Here is a 21,600-nt window from a genome sequence, read left to right on the forward strand (position 1 = left end):
TACTCATGGACGGTTCATTTGTTTCACTCGTTTTGTTTACTCCATCTGTCACTCGAGACTCGTGGGTTGGACGTGGTTAGTTTGATTTTCCTGACACATTACATCACTGGTCAGGGTATTTTCCGAGAGGATCTGTTTTCCTTTCAATTCCTCTCAGTGAAATGTGTGTGAGTGTGTGTCGGGGTTGGGGGGGAAGCAGTGGCTGTCACTGCTGCGCTTCACGCGTTTACTGCCTGGCTACTCATGGACGGTTCATTTGTTTCACTCGTTTTGTTTACTCCATCTGTCACTCGAGACTCGTGGGTTGGACGTGGTTAGTTTGATTTTCCTGACACATTACATCACCGGGGCCAAAACGTCAGGGTATTTTCCGAGAGGATCTGTTTTCCTTTCAATTCCTCTCAGTGAAATGTGTGTGAGTGTGTGTCGGGGTGGGGGGGGGACCAGTGTGTTTGGTTAGCCGTGTCAATGGATCTTTCCACTTGTCTTTGTAGTGGGAAAAGCTTGTTTGAAGAGAAAACGAGCTTGTAGCCCTTAAAAAGTCTTCTACAAAACACTGTTACTTATTTTGACTGATAACTTGAGAAGTCTTTGCTCTGTATAGAGTTATTCAAACTTAAAGCTGGACTCGTCCCTTTGTCTCGTTATAAATGCAGGATGCAGCTGGATGGGGTTGTCTGGTTTAGCCCAATAGTTAACAGGGCTTCTTTAGTGGTTTTCGTGTGAGATGACAAAACATCGACTGAAGCATCAAGACCAGAGAAGCTCAGAGGGGTGGAAAGCTTTGAGCAGAGAGGAAAGTTAGTGAGCAAACACGCTTACAGACGTGTCATTGTATCTGGACCTCTGCGTGTTTTCACAGCGGGAACTATCCAAGACCAGAGGAGAGAAAAAGAGTCAGTCCAGACGCATGGACTCACACAAGCATTTCTGTGTGCGACTGCCAGCAGTGAGCCGGCGATAAAGTTGTGCCGATAGGAGAAAAGCTTGTGTTTGGGAATTTTTTACTGAAATTTATGCTTGGACGCATATGTAAAAGTGCATGTCAGTGCTTGGCGGCGTTCAGGTCTTTGTGTGCATCTAAGCTTGTTTATGTGGGAGAGTTGTTGTTCCATTTGGCCAACCTGCACCTGGATGGACCTCTGAAACAGGTGAGGCATCAGGAATTTCCCTTATTAGATATCAGCTGTTCTGTTGGCTTCATTATTCAAGGTGCTTTCCAGAATCATCATCGGGTAGCATCACCTCCATAATAACAACACTGCCGTGTCTGTTTGATCCGAACGCTCTGCATCAATCACAGACTCTTGGTGAGCCTCTCTCTCCTTACCTAAAGACAGTTTGCTCTCAGATTTGGCACCATGAGGTTGCTTTGCTTGGTACTGACGGCCCTGTGCATGGTGGCTAGAACGGGAAGCATGTCCACGTGCAAAACTCTGGACCTGGAGGTGGTGAAGAAGAAACGGATTGAGGCCATCCGCGGTCAGATCCTCAGCAAACTGCGCATGGCCAAAGAGCCCGAATCGGAGATAGACGGTGATGGACAGAAGATCCCAGATACCATGATTTCTCTGTACAACAGCACTGTTGAACTGAGTGAAGAAATGAAGATGAAGCCCGTTTCTGTGCAGGCTGACGATGAAGATTACTTTGGCAAGGAGGTGCACAAGTTCGTCATCCGGCAAGGTAAGAAGTGTCCATCTTTAGAGACAATTTAACATCATGTCCTATTCATGTCGGCATTCTGCGGTGAAATATTTTTATATAATAATCACTTTATAACTCTAATTATAATTGACAGCTGTATAATTGATCTATTTCCTAGGCAATGATTTTCTGCATGTCTGTGCTAGTCTCATGGTCATCCGGCAAGGTAAGAAGTGTCCATCTTTAGAGACAATTTAACATGTCCTATTCATGTCGACATTCTGCGGTGAAATATTTTTATATTATAATCACTTTATAACTATAATTATAATTGACAGCTGTAGAATTGATCTATTTCCTAGGCAGCGATTTTCTGCATGTCTGTGCTAGTCTCATGTCTCTCATTTCATTTTACAGTTTATTTTACATAGTTAAATAAGGTGAACTCACACCAAAATTACGTCATTTATTTACTAATGTAAAACATGACAAATATTGCCCTATATCAAGAGTGACTCTGCCATATGTTACCTATAAGATGATATAAATAAGATGAAAATTTTTATGTAATATTATATGCAGCAATATATATATATATATATATATATATATAATGTGTGTATATGCATCTTTATTAAAACACATCTGTATGTTTACATTTTAATGTCTGTATCTTTTAGATTTACTTATATAACATCAACATGTATTGATGATTTTAGGATATATACATCAGCATGTCCACAAATAAATCACACACAGTACATACACACATACATATTTATATGGGCTATGAAATTGTTTTAATTTCTAATAGGTTTCATATGTGTTTTAACTTCTTGTGACAGTATAGTTCATTTACATAAATGTAACGCATATGCTGATTTAGCAAGAAGCCATTTAATTAAGTGGAATATACAGTCATCCAGTCATTACAAAGGTTTAATCTTTTATTTCTTTTATATATTTTTCTTTACTGAAATATTAGTGTCGTTCAAGTATCACAAGTCTTGTTTCTTTAGCTCTGTGAAAAGCAGACCAACATGTCCAGTTCAGATAATTAATGTTAGGTTCTCTTAATGCTGTAACAACTCGTATGTGATGAATCGTGATCTCATAGCTTTGTGTTACGTGTTCCCCTAAAAACCCCTCATGCATTCACTCCAGATCCCCTCATGTAGCCGCTAGGGGTGCTAGGCAGCATTTCATCCCATTTCATCGTTGCCCTCAGACTATCTGTGGTATTTTAATAGGCTAGTTGTTTTTGCTGTTGGCTTCATGTGTTAGATTGTTATAGATTGTTAAACCCGAAGCTTTAACAACAGGTTCTTGCTAGGGGGTGAACATTTTGAGCACACTTCTGTCTGTTCATTCTGAACAATCAGTTTGTTTGATTGCTCTGATCAAGCTGGGGGGGGCAACAAGTTGTCTTGTACTTGTTAGATCTCTTGTTAATACATCTGTTTTTTGATGGGGAAATAACTTTACATTTGATGCTTACCACCCACTTGCTTTCATCCCTCACACTCTTTACCTCATTTTACCACTTCAAACACTTCAGACATAAACATCATGCCTGTGATCCGATACGCGTGGTGAATAAAGACCTCCGTGGAGATGGGGCTTGCTCGAAGGATGAAAACCAAGGACAAAGAGAAACTGTTGATAAGGGTAGACGAGTCAGATCCGCTGTCCTTCTCACTAATTCTGTTTTGTTTTTTTTGTGTGTATTCCTCTGGGGTTAGGGGCTTTCCTGTAACTGAGACGTCTATTTTGTGTCTCTTACTGGTTCTGTCTTTTTGCTCTATTTTTGACAGGCCCATTTGACAGCAGAGAGGGTTGCTTGTTTCTGAGGTGTGATTAAGATTTAGAGGAAATGGTCCCAAATAGCAATGTTGAATTCCCCCTTTTGCGGTTTCTGTCATGGGACAAAAGTCCTCTTTATGTTCTTGTGTTTGTGTAAGGCTTCTTACATTTGTTTAAGGTGGAATACATTTTAATAAAAAAGTCCTGATGCAAGTGCAAGGCCTCCCACGCTCAGTATTTACAGTCTGTAGTACTGTAGTAATTGCTTACTTTTGCAAGACTACGTTACACAAGAATTAACTGGTGGACAGTATGTGAAGCAATTCCAAGGCTGGAGCCACAAATGTAAATGAATAATTAGATTTTTACATTTGCTGAAGAAATCTGTGTTTACACTTCATTTTGATAATCCACGTTAAACTTAAAGGAACTTTGCATCTACATGTTAACTAACGCTCATTAGAGTATTAGTAGGCTGTGAGGTTACGGTTACCCCATGCTTAAACCAAGCAAATATCACGCACTGACACCTCTCCGGTCTCTGTGTTGACAGAGATTGGCAGTGAGGCATTTCCTTCAGCCTGAGGCTAATAATTTCACTTTTGGTGTGAAAGAGCCTTTGCAGGTTCCAAAAATATAACCTTTGGGTTTCTGATATTAAAAACAAAGGAGGCAAACCCAGCCCCGGTGACAAAAAGTAATGTAATGCATCACTTTTCATAAAAGTAACTAAGTAGCGCAATTAGTTACTTTTTTATGGAGTAGCACAATATTGTAATTCATTTCTTTCAAAGTAACTTTCTCCAACAGGTTTTGATATCTGGATGGAATCATAGTCTGAAGGTAAAGAAAAAAAAATCTATGAAATCTGTCAACTCAAACTTGCAGACTGACTCTGACTTTTGGCAACTAGCATCAGCTTGTCCAGACTGTAAATCGGGCCAAAAATCTAGGCAAAAGTGGTGTAATGTATTCCAGCCTGTATATGGAAAAATATATTAAAGATCAAGGTTTGTTCTAATAGTATACATAACTATGCTTGCCTTAGGAAACACCAATAATCGTTTATATTGTGGATTTTTATTGTTGCAATACTTTTAAATGCATTCAAGAAAGCAGAACAATCCTCTTGTAATCCTTGTTGAACTCAGATAGAAAAACATCATGTGCTTAGTGTTGTCCATTTTGAAATAGAACCACTACTTTTAGCAATAAGAGGGTGTTGAAATATTTTTCAGGATTGCAGACTTGTTTTTGTAGGATTATGGATTGCTGTCATTGTCTAATGTGGCGTTCAGGGTTCTTTCCATTATGTTTTCGTTCAGTAGCATAGATGTTTAACTTGCTACAATGCCGATTTTGCCACATTGTATTTGATTTGGAACATTTATTTTTACCTTATGGCTTGCTAGACTCAATAGTATCTGTTAGCTGAAGGTAGATGAAAGAGATGAAGAAAAAGATATTGTTGACTGTGCAGTTGTGTATTCATAAATTACGCTGTCAAATCAAGAGTGCTCAATTTACAGCCATGCCCTGCAGCAATGCCCAAGTTTCCATGTCCTTCTTCAGGCCAAACAGTCTGTTCTACTGCATGTGTGCTATTTTTCATTTCATGTTATCACATGTCAGAGATTGTGCTGACTGCACAGCTCATCTGCCGGGAAAGTGTGTCATGTCTCAATGTGATTGGAGCAGCACAGATAGTCGAGGAAGCAGAGAGCTATGATTCTATGGATGGCGATAGTAAGAGGAGAGGAGTGTAAAGCGTGTGTTTTGTAGAGGCAGATTTTTAAGCCTGCTGGAATCTGGTTGCACCCATTACTAATGATAGGCCTGTCTCAGTGCTTGTTAGGACAGCTGTCCTGGGCTTACCCGTTATCACATGTCAGAGATTGTGCTGACTGCACAGCTCATCTGCCGGGAAAGTGTGTCATGTCTCAATATGATTGGAGCAGCACAGATAGTCAAGGAAGCAGAGAGCTATGATTCTATGGATGGCGATAGTAAGAGGAGAGGAGTGTAAAGCGTGTGTTTTGTAGAGGGAGATTTTTAAGCCTGCTGGAATCTGGTTGCACCCATTACTAATGATAGGCCTGTCTCAGTGCCTGTTAGGACAGCTGTTATGTTTGCCTTAGGAAACACCAATAATCGTTTATATTGCGGATTTTTATTGTTGCAATACTTTTAAATGCATTCAAGAAAGCAGAACAATCCTCTTGTAATCCTTGTTGAACTCAGATAGAAAAACATCATGTGCTTAGTGTTGTCCATTTTGAAATAGAACCACTACTTTTAGCAATAAGAGGGTGTTGAAATATTTTTCAGGATTGCAGACTTGTTTTTGTAGGATTATGGATTGCTGTCATTGTCTAATGTGGCGTTCAGGGTTCTTTCCATTATGTTTTCGTTCAGTAGCATAGATGTTTAACTTGCGCAGAGAGCTATGATTCTATGGATGGCGATAGTAAGAGGAGAGGAGTGTAAAGCGTGTGTTTTGTAGAGGCAGATTTTTAAGCCTGCTGGAATCTGGTTGCACCCATTACTAATGATAGGCCTGTCTCAGTGCCTGTTAGGACAGCTGTCCTGGGTTTACCTGAGCGCCAGCCTGCATAAACACACACAGAAATACCTCTCCACCCTCATCTGATCCACCATACACCATCAACAAAGAGCTGTGCCTTCAGTCCTTGACACCTTTTATATATGACCACAGGTGTTGATGCATGGGACCCATTATAAAATAGTTTCCAAATCAATGTGATATATCCCTCAACAGTGAATAGAACATGTCCAACATGTACAAGCTAAACTATAAAAATCATTATAGCTATTGGATAAATCTTATGAAAGCATGTGGGTCACATTTCAACCCAAAACCACAAGAAAAGAAAATAAATTATATATATAGTACTCTCACATTACTGTTATTTATACACAGACTGATGAGAACGGGTTGGGATGTTTTACCATGTGGTTATTTATTAAGACAATACAACAAATACTACAGTACATTGCTTATTTTTTATACATATTATTAGTAATATAATTAAATAGTTCTCTCTCTGTTTATAACCAAGCTAATTAGAAAGTATTATTGCATATCCAGGTCTCATTTCACTCTAAAAAAGATGGTAGTAGTAGTAACACTTTAGATCATGGAACACTATTCACTATTAACTAGTTGCTTTTTAGTATGCATAGCCTATTATTATTGTCTGTTTATCAGTACTTATAAAGCACATATTTATGGCTTATTCTTACCATATTCAACATCCATTAATCCTACACCATACCTAAACCTAACAAGTACATTTCTTACTCAATAAGCAGCCAATTAGGAGTTTACTTAGGGAAAACTCTTAGTTAACAGTGAATCGAAAGTGTTACTGAAGATAGTAGCTGCGTGCAGATGGATGGTTAGTGGAATTAACCACAGAGAATATCCCACCCATCCTCCTGCAGATATCCAGCAAAGTCTGATGTATCTCAATCATGCCATAATCTGCTCTCAGACTGTCACGACGCTGAACTCCAGCGCAGGAAGTCCCCTCTCTGACAAACTTTGCATTTAAATGTCAAGCTTTAAATGTCAAAAATAATGTCTTGTTTTAATGTCATGTGTAGAGTCGGTGTAGTTGGTTTCCTGCATAACGTGTGATATATAGCTGCAAAATTACTAAAAAGAAATATATAAATAGACATGCAATACTGATTTGAAGATCATTTATTATATGGGAAGAAAACGAGAGTGGAGTTATATGAGAGACACTAGCACAGTATATTGCAGTATGTTGGAAATCAGTTGTCTGGGACAATGGACATTTAAGTCAAGTAAATAAATGACTGCAGGATTTGGCACTGACCAATCACATTGAAATATAGTAGAGTAAATATCTAATAAATATATCCATTCCATTTTCTAGAGCTATAAAACTTCCACAGTAGCCGTACATAGTGCTCTGAATGTAACACTGGATGGTGTGACTGATCTCATGTATCAAGCCTGAACTGGTTAAACTGATCCCGGTAGCAGCTACATACAGCAGAGTTAGTGCCAAACTAATTAAAATTTATCCCTACAAGCTATCTGAATAAATCATCCAGTTATTCCTTCTTCTTACGTTTTATTTAAGCACACTGAATACAATGATAGCATTGATTTAATGTACTCTACTAATCATGGAAGAGTGATGGATGTTTCATTCAGCGTGGTCTCTTTTAAGTTTCTTTTAAGATTCTTACAGCTAGGATTAGGATTTATTTTAATTAAACCCCAAGTAATAAACTACTGGCAAGTCTAGTCAAGTCACCTATGTTTCTATAGCGCTTTATACTATACAAATTGTGTCAAAGCAGCTTCACAGTAATATATAGGAAAATAACAGAATCAATGATGCAAACTTCATCCAATGTGAGAAATTCAAATGTCATTATTCAGTTCAAGTCAGTTCAGTAACTGTGTAAAGTTAATCAATGATATAAATAATTCAGTAAGCAGCTCTACGGAAGACAATAGTGTCATTATTTAGCTGGCGTCAGTTCATTATTGTTTTAATTTAGTTTACTGACATAAAATTTAAAATCATCAATTAAAAAACAAAGGCAATTAATCAATAAAGCAGCTCAACAGAAGACAATAGTGTCATCATCCAGCTCAAATTAGTTCAAATTTCGTTCTCATCCAATAGTGTCAGTACAGTCAAATCAATAATGCAGTATACTGAATATTAAAGGGGTCATATGATGCTATTTTAAAGATCATTATTTTGTGTATTTGGTGTAACAGAATATGTTGACATGCTTTAATGTTCAAAAAACACATTATTTTTCAAATACTGTACATTATTGTAGGTCCTCTATGCCCCACCTCTCTCAAACTCTTAAACCCCAGCAAAATAAAAACCCACGGCGAGAGCGGTAATCACCCAGGCTCAGTCTCATCTGGCCGATTGAATGAACACGGTGGGATTTATGATGTCAGTCAGATTGTGGATTGTGGATTGATATGATTGGATTGATAGTCTTGCCATTTTTTTCATTAATACTGGGACGAGTTGCATAAACATATATTAAAGGGATAGTTCACCCAAAAAAATATTTTTTTTAAATTTGATGTTTATCTGCTTAGATGTAGGTGACTTTGTTTCTTCAGTAGAACACAAACGAAGATTTTTTGCTCAAACCGTTGCAGTCTGTCATTCATATAATGGAAGTGAATGGAAATCACGGCTTTCAGAGTCAAAAAAACATACACAATCAAAACCAAATTAAACCCTCAAATGGACCATTGACACTCCTAATTGAGATTGTAGATAGAGTGTCAATGGTCCATTTGAGAGATAGGTGGCGGTAATGCACTTATAAGTCTGTGATCAATCTTAAAGCAAGAAAAAGGAGATGAAGACGCGTCACGCGCCGGCTGTTGAGAACGCGCTCAGGACAGTTCAGACATTGCAGTTCATCAGAGGTAAAAAACGATATAAATACTGTTCAGTTTCTTGCACAGACCGATCATCTCGTTACATAAAATTAAAATTTTTGGGTGAACTATCCCTTTAAGACCTTGTCTAAAAAACAAGTTTGCGGTAATCAGTCTTCATTTTCAGATTAAATTAAACCAATCTACCTTTTTATGTAACTGAGTTTACAAAGTTATGACCAGTCTTGTATAAAAAAACAAATAGATGACTAACTTTTAAGACTATTCTAAGCAGTTGACACTTGGTCGTATTGGTATTATGTTTTTTTGGTTTTGGTCGTATTGGTTTTGTGTTTTAATAATAAATTGGTATCATTCAAATTTGAAAAGAAAGACTTGGGTAACCGCTAGTTGGTCAAATAGTAAGTAAGACACAGTCTTAATATAATGGCTATGTTTATGCAACTGGCCTTTAGCTTCTTTTGCTAGAAGATTGGGATACGTCACACCGGCATTAGGTGCTAGAAGAGTTGAAGTCTATCCAGCAGGTTGAAAAATCAAGGTAGAGCTGACGTTTAGCCAGTAGTAGATGGCTGGCTTATCAGTGGCCGTAAACATAATGAGACTGAGGTAACTCATCCCACACCATAGGCCTCCTCCCCATGTTAAACATCAGCAAAACCAGTTATAGCAACCCTGAACACAGGTTAATGATAGCTTTCTCTTTAAATTACACAGCTACAGCCAAAATACAGGCAAGGGTAGCATAAGCCTCATTAAGCCATACAACACAAATACAGGTGCATCTCAATAAATTAGAATGTCGTGGAAAAGCCTGTATTATAAAGGCCAGGAACTGCCATCTGACTGACATAAAAAGCAACAAATTACAGTCCTATAAATACTGATCAATTCACAAACAAGTCAAAACAAAGCTGAACATGCAATTCTGCTTATGGATAGCTACCTAGTTTATTTAGTGCCTCGAACAAAACTCTAAATATCTTTCAAAGATTTGGCTCATATTTGGCAAACTTTGGTTCTTTTGTGCATTAATGGTTAATTTGACAAAAGAGCGATCTGTTGTCTGAGCTTTAAAAATAACCGTGGACCTTTCTGTCTCTCACTTTTTTATTGGTCTTATGGAGTATTCTAATTTGTTGAGATAGTGAGTTGGTGGGTTTTTGTTAAATGTGAGCCAAAATCATCACAATTAAAAGAACCAAAGACTTAAACTACTTCAGTATGTGTGCACTGAATTTATTTAATACACGAGTTTCACAATTTGAGTTGAATTACTGAAATAAATGAACTTTTCCACGACATTCTAATTTATTGAGATGCACCTGTACTGTCTTGCCTGTATTATAAAGGCCAGGAACTGCCATCTGACTGACATAAAAAGCAACAAATTACAGTCCTATAAATACTGATCAATTCACAAACAAGTCAAAACAAAGCTGAACATGCAATTCTGCTTATGGATAGCTACCTAGTTTATTTAGTGCCTCGAACAAAACTCTAAATATCTTTCAAAGATTTGGCTCATATTTGGCAAACTTTGGTTCTTTTGTGCATTAATGGTTAATTTGACAAAAGAGCGATCTGTTGTCTGAGCTTTAAAATAACCGTGAACCTTTCTGTCTCTCACTTTCTCTCTAGCTCAGAATGGCACAAAGCATCAGATGACTTTTAACGTGTCAGAGATGAAGCAGAGTATTCCAGACCACCGGCTGCTGTCTCAAGCCGAGTTACGGCTTCGGATTAAGAATCCTACAATGGACCAGGAGCAGAGACTGGAGCTGTATCGTGGAACGGGCAATCAGGCTCGATATCTGGGCACTCGCTTTGTCTCCAAGGATTTGTCCAATCGTTGGCTCTCGTTTGACGTGAAACAGACGATGATAGAATGGCTGCAGGGTTCAGGTAAGGTCATGGCAGCATTCAACTAACATCAGCTGTAGTTTCCCAATTGCGATTGATGAGTGTATTTGAGATGTGCTCATAAGAATATATTCCCAAATTATGTTCCACATAATCTGTTTGGTTAAAACAGTCTAACTTTTCTCAGGCATCTACTTAATGTTGTGATAACCCAAAACCTCAGTGAGACAATAATGCAGTATTTTGTTATTGGCGCTGAAATGAGAACAAATAAGAACTTGCAGACCACAGTACTTAAAAGAGCATAATAATCATGATGGTACATGTTATACTTAATAAACAAGGAACTAGAGGCTTTGCAATATTATGAATATCGTCATAAGCACCAGAATTTGGATGAAATGTTACTTGTACTAAAATATATGTTAGACAAGTGAGCAAATCTGTTTTATTAGTGGTGTTTGCTAAAGCATTATTATTACTATTTTGCATACTTATGATTAGGATTTGAATAAATCTGTAACACTAAGCATTAAATGTTGACATATAATTAATTTTGCATTCTTTGTGCAACAGACATGAATAATTCTTGAAACTCTATTGGGAGGTGTACTGTTACTTTACTTATAAGTGTTTGGATCTGGCGCATAAAAATTATTGAAGGAACAGCACGATCTTATTCATAATGTCATGATTTGTGGGTGGGCTTTTTCCAGAACACTATAATTATAACAAACAATTTTTTGCACAAACAAACACCACTTACATTCAGAAAAACTCTAGCAGTAACTTTGGCAATTTTAGTATGTTTATTCTGGGAATTACAAATATTGTAGTTAATCAGAGTCATAACCTTGTGGGCAGCCACTTTCAAATAAGTCATTTTCACAAAACTTTTAAATGTCTTTTAACCTGTTAACTGCTTGGCTCTCTTTTTATATTGCCTTTTCCCCATCACATATATTAGTAATTAGTTGCCATTTGAAAGATTAAACTCTCAAAATGTATCCTGTGAAAACTGTTTTGAAATCGGATTTTGCTTTACCATGGAAATGCTATTTTAAATCCTTTTAGTGGGCCCCTCCCCCTAGTGGGCGGTGTCAAGTGTCATATTACAAAATGTGCTATAATATTTTATAATCAAAACTTTCTAATCTTTACAAAACATATTGTTGGAAAGGTCTGAATCTCAATGTTTCATATTTTGTGGGTTGTTTATTTATTTATTTTAATATTAGTAATATTGTAACAGAAATTTATACATTTCTGACAGGAAAATGCATACAAAAAATTCAGTGGAGTTTATGTGTCAGCCAGTGGCTATTTTGGTATAGCACCTAACCAAAATCTAATTTTTAGATTTTTGTGATATCAACTTCAAATTTGGAGCATAACTTAGTAAGACATATGGCTTTTACTTTTTATCAGTTTTAGATTCCAAAATATTTTGTGTAGTATTTATTTTATATAACATAAAGTACATTTTCTTTATAGTAAACCTAAACTTTTATAACGTTTTTACATGTTATATCTTTCACCTCACCAATAATCTTCTTTAAAAAGAGACCAACCTTAGGTCTGTATTCCAAAGCATTCAATTACAACAGTTTAAGGTTTAAGTTCAGAGAGCGCATTTTTACATCCATGTTTAAAAAGGGTTAAGAAGTTAAAGATTTTTTTTTTTTACTTGCTCCTCTGAAGTGCTTATTATTGCGGTTCTGGAACTTGTCTTTTGGAAGACTGTTCTGAAAAACAGCTTTGTTTCTTGGCAGACTGTTAAAGATAGACGCATACTAGTCTCCCTGAAATCCTGTAAAAGTCAGCCAATTAGAAAGTGTCTTCATTTTAGTGTGCCGTATGCATCAGACAGTTAGCTAACAGAGTGTGGGCTTTCTGACATCTGAGACTGAGATGAATAATTTCCTGTCTCCTACTGTGATGTCTAATAAAGGTGCAAACGTTCAAAAACAGAAAAGTAGTCAGGGTTACTTTAATTTAACCATTATAATCCAGAATTATGAATTTATATGTGACTACAGTCTTACTCGAAATACCACGGTTAAACTATGGCCACCATTTACAGAAGTGTAGTAAATTTGGAAAGCTAAACTATGTGCCTATAAGTAAGGACTGTTAGCTTCCTTTCCTTCATTTAAAAGATTAACTGGCTGACTGATTTTAAAGATTAAAACTGGCTGAAACAACTATATTATTCATTCTGAATGGACTTGATTAGTATGTGACCCACTTTTATGTGCTCATTTATTTCTATCTTTGATGTTAGTGCATGTGTTAAATGGCTTATACAGTGCAAAACCCAAATAAACTTGTGTGTGTTTAACAGAAGAGGAAGAAAGTTTAGACCTGAGGTTATACTGTGGCTGTAAGACAGACCAGCAGAGTACTGATAAATTCCTCTTCAGTATATCAGGTATGATAATCTCAATAATCTGAAACATAGTGCTGGAAATGTATGCCAAAATAATCCAAACTGATATAATCTTTGATATAATCTTTTTCTCTGTGTACTGTAACTGTGTATTTTCAGGACTAGACAAGCAGAGAGGTGACACTGCTGGTCTGGCAGAGATGATGGCAAAGCCTTATATTCTGGCTTTATCTTTGCCTTCTAATGGCAAATCCCTTGCATCCGCTCGCAGGAAACGAGCTGTTGGCACTGATGAAACTTGTGATGAGTGAGTCTGTTTGCTCTCTTTCACTTGTTATGTTTTGTTTATAGATACAGTATAGGAGTACAGATAACAAATACTTATACTCTTCTCATTTGGACCAAATTTGAATATCCTTTATATTGTGACATTGTTAAATTCTTGATTCTGATTGGCAGTGCTGGTTCTGGACTTCTGGGGGTCCTAAGCACAACTTTGTCAGGCGGCCCCTGTCAGTGCATTCATAAAACCTCCAAAATGACCCCTTAATCTCTTCTTTCATAGCAGTTTCACTGTTAGATTAAAATAATAATAATAATAATAAAATAAAAAAATTACAAACAATATGACAAATTTAATAGAAAAAAGATACAAATGAAATAATTTAGCCTACTAAAAATAATAGCCTACCTTACAGAAATTGAATGATGTAATACAAATATATTAAATATACATTGATTGTTATACCTGATTGTCAGGTTTATTAGGCTGCTGTCACTTTAAGACAATGCATAGCTCTAATATACAGACAAGCATTCGATTACTTTACCAACTATTAATGTTCACCTAAGACATAACTGATTGCATTTAAGTAAGCACTCACCAAAATGGAGCTTTGGCATATTTTTGGTGGACTGCAGCACAGAAATCAATCATAATAAAATTATGCATGGAAATTCCAGCAGGGAAAAAAAATGAATAGGGCAGCTGTAATTCAGTAATTCACCATCAAGTATTTCTATATCTAAAACTGAGGTGTAAAAATGTAATGCAAGTAGGCACCACTGAACACACAATAAGATAATTAGACTCACTCTTTCCCAACATTCTCTTGCAGAAAAACTGAGACCTGCTGTATGCGGAAGCTTTACATTGACTTTCGGAAAGATCTGGGTTGGAAGTGGATCCACAAGCCGAAGGGATACTTTGCCAACTACTGCATGGGCTCCTGTACCTACATCTGGAATGCTGAGAACAAATACTCTCAGGTAGGGTGCTGTCCCATTTGACCAGTGAAGCTGACACTGTATGTATTTAAAAGCATGTACTTCACCAGTGACTGCGTAACAAAAGCTACAGTATGCCTGCACATGCTCCTTGCTGGTTTTCTTCACCTGGACAAAGGCGTATTCCAATATTAGCCTAAAATCACACACAGGAACACTTTCCCAGAACCTTTATGGGTTAATATTTTGAACATGATTTGGGATGCACTATTTCTGATCTGTTTACAATTTAGTACAAAAAACATCACATTTAGGCCGCATTTCGATTACATGGTTCAAGTGACCCACTTCTGTTTTGTTTTGTTTTTTTCCTCCCATGTGGCACAGATCGAATGACCTACGAACGTGTATGCAGGAAAAAAGCACATGGATTCCAATATTCTCGGATCACTTTCAGGCCTTATTCATATGTGGAAATAAATCTGATATGAATTCGATATGTGCATTTGCATCTGCCATGTAAGCGCACTGATCGGATATTCCCATTAATCGTACATCATTGAAAAAGCGAAGGTGGCGAATGACGTCAACTGTGGTGGACGCTTTCCGGGCAATGTTGCCAAGTCCACAGTTTTCCAGTGGAATTGGGCTACTTTTACACTAGTTGCGATTCTGTTACCCTTCAAATTGCACAAATTGGAAACACGTCAATTTCGCCAAACTCCCATATATCGCAAAAAAGTTTTTGCGCTCACATGAGGTGGTTTTTCAGGCAATGCGAAAAATAAATATTATATATTTTTTTTGTATTTACAACTAACTTAGCATACGTAAAAGTCACATGATCATTCTTGAATGCACTATAACCTCCAAAAAACACCTCATACGTAGCCGCTCTCAAGTTTTTTAGACCGCAGGTTAAATCGATTTCTCCCCCAACCATGGATTGTTTTGCCAAGTGTATAGTGTAAATGCAGATATCGGATATAGGTCACTTTTAAAAGAAAATATAAGCTAGTCATCAGAAAAAAATCGGCTACAGTCTAGAAAGTGGAATTAGGCATCAAGAACTGCAGTGTAAATGCGGCCTTAAATTTTCTGCCTGCAATATTTGCTTTGCTCTGGTTGGTTCTTGTCATTTCTTGAGCAAGGATACACAACACCATCCTAAGAAACGGATGACAGATTTCTTTGAGTTGGAATCTATATAATAACAGTGTTGCACCTGTGGCTGTGTACAGTACATTAGTTCATTTTCAATGCAGAGGTACAGTATTATCCAGAGGGGCATTTGCGGAGGATAGAGAAAAGTGCAAAAGTTTGCAAAAACAAGGTTTGAATGACTAGTTACCCCCAGGGCTGAAATGTCATACATTTTATGTCATTACATCTTGAATTATAACAGTGATGTTTCTCTTTTTAGCTTTTTGAGTTGTACCTATGCAAGCTTCAAATTTCACCACCTTTAAGAATTCACAATACGTTTTTTTTTTATGCCCATAATATGGAGGTAAAAAAAATCCACTTTCATTGTATGGGCAAAAACACTGAAACATTTCACAGAATATCTTTCTTTGTGTTCTATGGAAGAATTAAAAAAACTGATACAGGTTTGGAAATGCATGAGGGAAAGTATATGATGACAGGGTTTTCCTTTTTGGGTAAACTTTCTCCTTCACAGCAGTGCAGTACTTTAGTTCATTTACAATGCAGATAGTATCCAGATGGACATGTGAGGTACTTAGAAGGCAAGATCAGTGTAACGACTGCTGTGAATCAAAGCGTGATCAAATTGATCTGAATAATGACTCTTTATGTTTGTCTTTTTTTGAGTTGCTTTACAGGTGAACTGAATTATTTTTGCATCAAAACATGTTGTTTAAAGTGCTATATAAATAAAGGTCACTTGACTTAACAAAACACAAACAATTAAATAGACATACAGTTTGCCTTTAGAACGCTTACAGAATGCTGCCATACTCGTCCTGAACTGAGTACTACAGTCTTTCACCAAACCAACATCTCACATCTGATGAGTCACTGAGGAGGATTTTCATAATCTAGGGAAACTTTTGACATTATTTGGCAGAGTTAAAGATTGAAAGTGACATCCCAGGATAGATAAATGGATTCCTAAGGTCAGGCGTGTTATTAATTCTAGCTTTGTGACACATGCTGTACAGTATGGTCAACTGAGGTTATGAAATTCTACACTGAACAAAATTATAAACGCAACACTTTTGTTTTTGCCCCCATTTTTCATGAGCTGAACTCCAAGATCTAAGACTTTTTCTATGTACACAAAAGGCCTATTTGTCTCAAATATTGTTCACAAATCTGTTTAAATCTGTGTTAGTGAGCACTTCTCCTTTGCCGAGATAATCCATCCACCTCACAGGTGTGGCATATCAAGATGCTGATTAGACAGCATGATTATTGCACAGGTGTGCCTTAGGCTCACATTTTAGAGTGGCCTTTTATTGTGGCCAGCCTAAGGCACACCTGTGCAATGATCATGCTGTCTAATCAGCATCTTGCTATGCCACACCTGTGAGGTGGATGGATTATCTCGGCAAAGGAGAAGTGCTCACTAACACAGATTTAGACAGATTTGTGAACAATATTTGAGAGAAATAGGCCTTTTGTGTACATAGAAAAAGTCTTAGATCTTTGAGTTCAGCTCATGAAAAATGGGGGCAAAAACAAAAGTGTTGCGTTTATAATTTTGTTCAGTGTATTTTGAAAAGTTATCTTGACATACATGTTTAGCATTGATTCATATTATTGTAAAATCTATTTGATTTAAAGTATTTTGCTTACATTTTTTTAATGATTTTTGTATAGAAATATAAATAGTTTTAAGATTTGCGCAAGTTGGACTAGATAGTGACAGAAAAGCAGTCAACATGCATCAATACTGTTTAAAAAGCCATAAAGATGCACTCCATGAAGTTGTTTGAGAGAATGCCAAGAGTGTCCAGAGCTGGAAAAACTATGGACTGCTAATTTGAGCTACAATTTAGGATAATTTTGTCATTTATGAATGTTATTTTGGTCACTACATTGTAAATTCTTAAAGAGCAATAGTTAGCAGGGGATTATAAGAAATTGTATAATTTGTATAATGAATATTTTAATATTTAAGTGAATCCGATTAACAGAATAAATTCATGCACAACATTTAAACTGTCTATCTTTTCTAATGAGTGTTACACCAGTGTTTCATGGTGCAATTTTACACTGTTTACCATTTTTTTATGTTCAAATTTTCTACCAAGTACGCAACTAAACTCATGATTAAAATACACCATAATGTAACTTTCAGCCATCCGTTATCATGTGCAAATCACTCTATGCTCTATATTTGATCAGGGGTCTCAAAACAGTTTGCTCTTATGAACACTTGTTTTGCAGTGCTTCACTGTTTCATTGCGGCATCAAATGGTATGTGTATTTGTGTCTCATAGATATTAGCCTTGTACAAACACCACAACCCTGGTGCATCGGCTCAGCCATGCTGCGTACCTGCAGTCCTCGACTCTCTGCCGATTCTGTTCTACGTGGGAAGACAACACAAGGTAAATGCCTCTTTCTGACTATTTTAATTGCTTCTCAGCTTCCTGCATATAGGCTAATAGATATCCCAGAACTGGTGTCAGTGTACTTTTAAGGCAGGCAAGGCACAAATAGTGTGTTCTTTGGAGTGAGAGAAATGGAAAGTACTTAATGTTATGCACAAAAAAATATCTGTATCTCCCCAGTCTCTTAAAATGGTCATTTTCGCCTGAATTAATTAATGTGAATGAGTCATTTTGTCTTGGCTCTGTTTCTAGGTGGAGCAGTTGTCCAACATGGTGGTGAGGAGCTGCAAGTGCAGTTAGAGTTCATCTGACTGCATAACGTTATGTTATCTTCAGAAGTGCTCCGTGGCTTTGTTTCTCTCTGGACGATAAGTAAGCAAATGCACAGAGAGATAGACGTAAAGTCTCAGTGGGAAGGAAAATCAGGAGCTGAGACAACTGACGTGGACAGGAGAAAGGAGAAGGGACAGTTGGGCAAAAGTGGAAAGAGGGAAAAAGAAACTATCAGACTTTCTCAGCGATGCCCCTCTACAATGACACACAAAGACATTTCGTTAAAGCAAGCTCAATATTAAACCAAGTATATGCTTTATCTTTTTTTAAAAATGTTTATTTACATTATTAATTCCCATTAATTTATTATGCCTTCTAAGTTCATAATTTGATTGTACCATGAAGGCAGCCGCGTAGCATTGCATGCCACATGTACAATGAAGATTTCTAATGGTGCTGAACTGATCAAGGAAATCATGTCCAAGGAACATTTCAATTAAACGTAAACACATAAAAGAGAAGTGTTTGCACTAAACGATGGAAGCGAAGGCTCATGACGTGCAGTATGAGACTTACAAGAAAGCTAATGGGATTGGAGCATGGGTCAATGAACTGCTTTATTAATTTTTTTTTATGTGCACAGTAGGTTTTATTGTCATGCACAGCTGTGCTCTGAAGCCTCTTTCTGTGAACAGGGTCTGAGTGGAACACTAGAGGAATAGGATTGAATGGTGAACATTTCAAACTTCATATTGCACACTACTGAGTGTCACGGGAAAATGTCTGCCTCTTCAGGTCCTCCTGTTGTCAGGGTTTGTTAGTTCTCAAAAATATCTACAGCTTTGCTAAAGGAATGCATTGGTCAATCTCAGCAAAACATGTCTGGGACACATTTCACATTTATGAAATAAAATTATTTCTCACAAAGAAGGTGAATCTTATTTTTAGGACCATTAAGATTGTTTGCATTGTGTGATTTCCTGTGTCACAATTCGTAATGTATCTATTCAATTCAGTTATTATTGTTTTACAGTAAAGGGACAGACAGTACAACAAATACATACATGATCTATAAATACGTATATTAAATTATTAAATTAATGAATCGTTTTTATTACGCTAACAAGAATGTGCTCAGTTGTCAAAATGCAAAGAATCTGCTCCTAAAAACAGGCTTAATTTTCTTGCAAAATGTACTTTATTATGTTTTTTTCTGCTTTTTCTGAGGTGAAATTTCAGCCATGTTTGTGCAAGTGATGTGTTTGTGTTAGCGAGTCTGTATCTATGCGTGTGTATGTTTGCTGTGTGGTGTTCAGCTGTGTTGGCCTTGTGCTGACATCTTCATGAGGAACATTAGTGTGTATATTTATAGAGGCTTCGTGTTTTTCTCTGCCCTGTTTGACATCGGCGGTGTTGAGTAATGAGAATTGTGTTCTGTGTATTAGTTTAAAAACAACACGGCTGAGAATGCACTGTTCGCAAAATGAATGCAGTGTCACTCTTCAATGAAAAATACTGGCTAGTTACTGTAAAACTACCGTCCTTTGTAGATACTGTCCTCTTTGTTATACTTTGACATTTTTAAATTGCTACAGAATTCCTTTGACAAACATTTCACATCCATGCAGTGTTTTATTATATAATTACATTTCCTTTTTTTGCACTTATTTTATGCCATTGTGACACATGAATTGTTTCAATAAACAAAACTCACAATTCAGTCCACAATATCTAACGGAAAGACAGATTGTTATGCACAAATTCAAATACTGTACTGTGAAATAATGTACCGTACTACATGAAATACTGTAGTACAGTAAAGAATCCTGTCCAAACGTTAACTAGAGGAGAAAGGGGAATGTTTGAAACACGTGAACACCTTTTGTTATATAACATTCCCACATTTAGCCTTTACAAAGCAGTTTGGCAACAAAAAGCAGTTTCAATCAGTTTAGAAGTCTACATAAGCTGTATATATTAGTGTTAAATACAAGTAGGCCTACTGTAGGTGGAGTAATGGAGTTACAGCTCCTTTTCTACAGCAAATTGTGCTTTACAAACAACTGTACTTAAAAAAAATATATATATACATATAATTTATTAATGTATAAAAATATTCATATTAAAAATATAATTATAGGAAAAGGGCATATCTTCATATCAGCATTTTTTATATCTAATATATGTTTTATAATATATGTATGTTATCACATACATATATTATTATATTATATTGTATGTTATTATATGTTCATATAATACATGTTTTAGCGGGGTCATGGCATATCAAATTTTCCTTGATCTTTTGACATACAGCTCTGGAAACATTTAAGAGACCACTGCCAAATTATAGGTTTCTCTGGTTTTACTATTTTGTGTTTGAGTAAAATAAACATAGTTTTATTTCATTCTATAAACTACTGACAACATTTCCCCAAATTCAAAATAAACATATTGTCATTTAAAACATGTATTTGCAGAAAATGACAACTGGTCAAAATAACAAAAAAAGATGCAGCATTTCCAGACCTCAAATAATGCAAAGAAAACAAGTTCATATTCATTTTTGAACAGCACATGTTTTAACTTAGAAAGAGTTCTGTCATGACAACTCTCGGAGGGATTGGCATGGTAATGTACATGACAATGTTAATGTATTTGGTCTTGGCGGAATAGATCTGCTACGCTGCTGCGGCAGAGCAAGTACTGAGACTTGCTGCCAATGCATCCACAACATGCTGCTGTGAGCATGTAAGAAATACTGCTGCTGCACATATAACATACATGAAATAACCCCCCATATAGCATACATGAATCACCTCATAGCAGATGTATACAGGTGGAGCTGGGGAAGGTGAAGGGTTTCTGAAGCACTCTGCAAACTGCTACAGCAAGCACTAGTCATATTTTTGAATGTTGAGCAGCGAGCTCATTGGCTACTGATACAGGAGAGAACCAATCAGCTGTGCCATGTGATAATGATGTCATTAGGTCAGATTGAGTTAGACCTATCGGACTGCGCCATCTAGAGTTTCATACCAGAACTCTGCATTTCAGAAATCAATATTTGGTGGAATAACCCTGATTTTCAATCACAACTTTCATGTGTCTTGGCATGCTCTTCACCAGTCTTTCACATTGCTGTTGGGTGACTTTATAGTCTAACACTCCTGGTGCAAAAATTCAAGCAGCTCGGCTTTGTTTGATGGCTTGTGACCATCCATCTTCCTCTTGATCACATTCCAGAGGTTTTCAATGGGGTTCAGGTCTAAAGATTGGGCTGCCTATGACAGGGTCTTGACCTGGTGGTCCTCCATCCACACCTTGATTGACCTGTGTGGCACAGAGCATTGTCCTGCCTGATTCAAGTCTTA

The 21,600-nt window shown here is 36.8% G+C and overlaps 1 protein-coding gene across 1 annotated transcript; it reads left to right on the forward strand.

Moving 5' to 3' along the window:
- The first annotated feature begins 217 nt into the window (after nucleotides 1-217).
- LOC107745447 (transforming growth factor beta-1-like) lies at nucleotides 218-19,959 on the forward strand. Its single transcript, XM_016559318.1, has 7 exons — nucleotides 218-1,686; nucleotides 10,535-10,798; nucleotides 13,101-13,187; nucleotides 13,305-13,452; nucleotides 14,264-14,414; nucleotides 17,840-17,950; nucleotides 18,206-19,959. Exons 1-7 carry the CDS (start codon nucleotides 1,362-1,364, stop codon nucleotides 18,251-18,253), a joined length of 1,134 nt encoding a protein of 377 aa, XP_016414804.1. The 5' UTR covers nucleotides 218-1,361; the 3' UTR covers nucleotides 18,254-19,959.
- The last annotated feature ends 1,641 nt before the right edge of the window (nucleotides 19,960-21,600 follow it).

Source organism: Sinocyclocheilus rhinocerous, unplaced genomic scaffold (assembly GCF_001515625.1).
Source record: "Sinocyclocheilus rhinocerous isolate Xijiao unplaced genomic scaffold, SAMN03320098_v1.1 scaffold5947, whole genome shotgun sequence".
Taxonomy (NCBI): Eukaryota; Metazoa; Chordata; class Actinopteri; order Cypriniformes; family Cyprinidae; genus Sinocyclocheilus; species Sinocyclocheilus rhinocerous.